Raw genomic sequence first — 297 nt, forward strand, 5'->3', positions numbered from 1 at the left:
GGTGGGTTGCCGCAGAACCCCTGAGGCAGTGCCAGGGAGTTACCTCGGGCTCTACAGCAAGGTCTTCAGGCTGGGAAAGGAGAGATGGGATGAGGAGGGACAGAAAGCAGAGGTGGAGAGGCTAAGAGGTGCCGCAGCCCCTACTGACCTGCCCTCCCCCGAAGCGCCTGCGCAGGGCTTCAACCTGGTCATTCTCCAGCTTCTGGAAAAGGGGGCTCACCTGGAGCCAGGAAGAAGAGGGGTCACCCCTGCAGGGCCAGCACTCCCAATCCCACTCATGCACTGCCGGGGGGGGGC

The 297-nt window shown here is 63.6% G+C and overlaps 1 protein-coding gene across 1 annotated transcript in view; it reads right to left on the reverse strand.

Annotated features, from left to right (window-relative positions):
- Positions 1 to 148: 148 nt before the first annotated feature.
- MARS (methionyl-tRNA synthetase) overlaps positions 149 to 297 on the reverse strand; it is a gene marked incomplete at both ends in the record, with an annotated part of 3,963 nt that continues 3,814 nt past the window's right edge. Inside the window, one exon of the mRNA XM_009578904.1 lies at positions 149 to 220. Within this exon, the coding sequence (XP_009577199.1) occupies positions 149 to 220 (72 nt within the window). The remainder of the gene's footprint in view (positions 221 to 297) is intronic.

Source organism: Fulmarus glacialis, unplaced genomic scaffold (assembly GCF_000690835.1).
Source record: "Fulmarus glacialis isolate BGI_N327 unplaced genomic scaffold, ASM69083v1 scaffold26905, whole genome shotgun sequence".
NCBI classification, from domain to species: Eukaryota; Metazoa; Chordata; class Aves; order Procellariiformes; family Procellariidae; genus Fulmarus; species Fulmarus glacialis.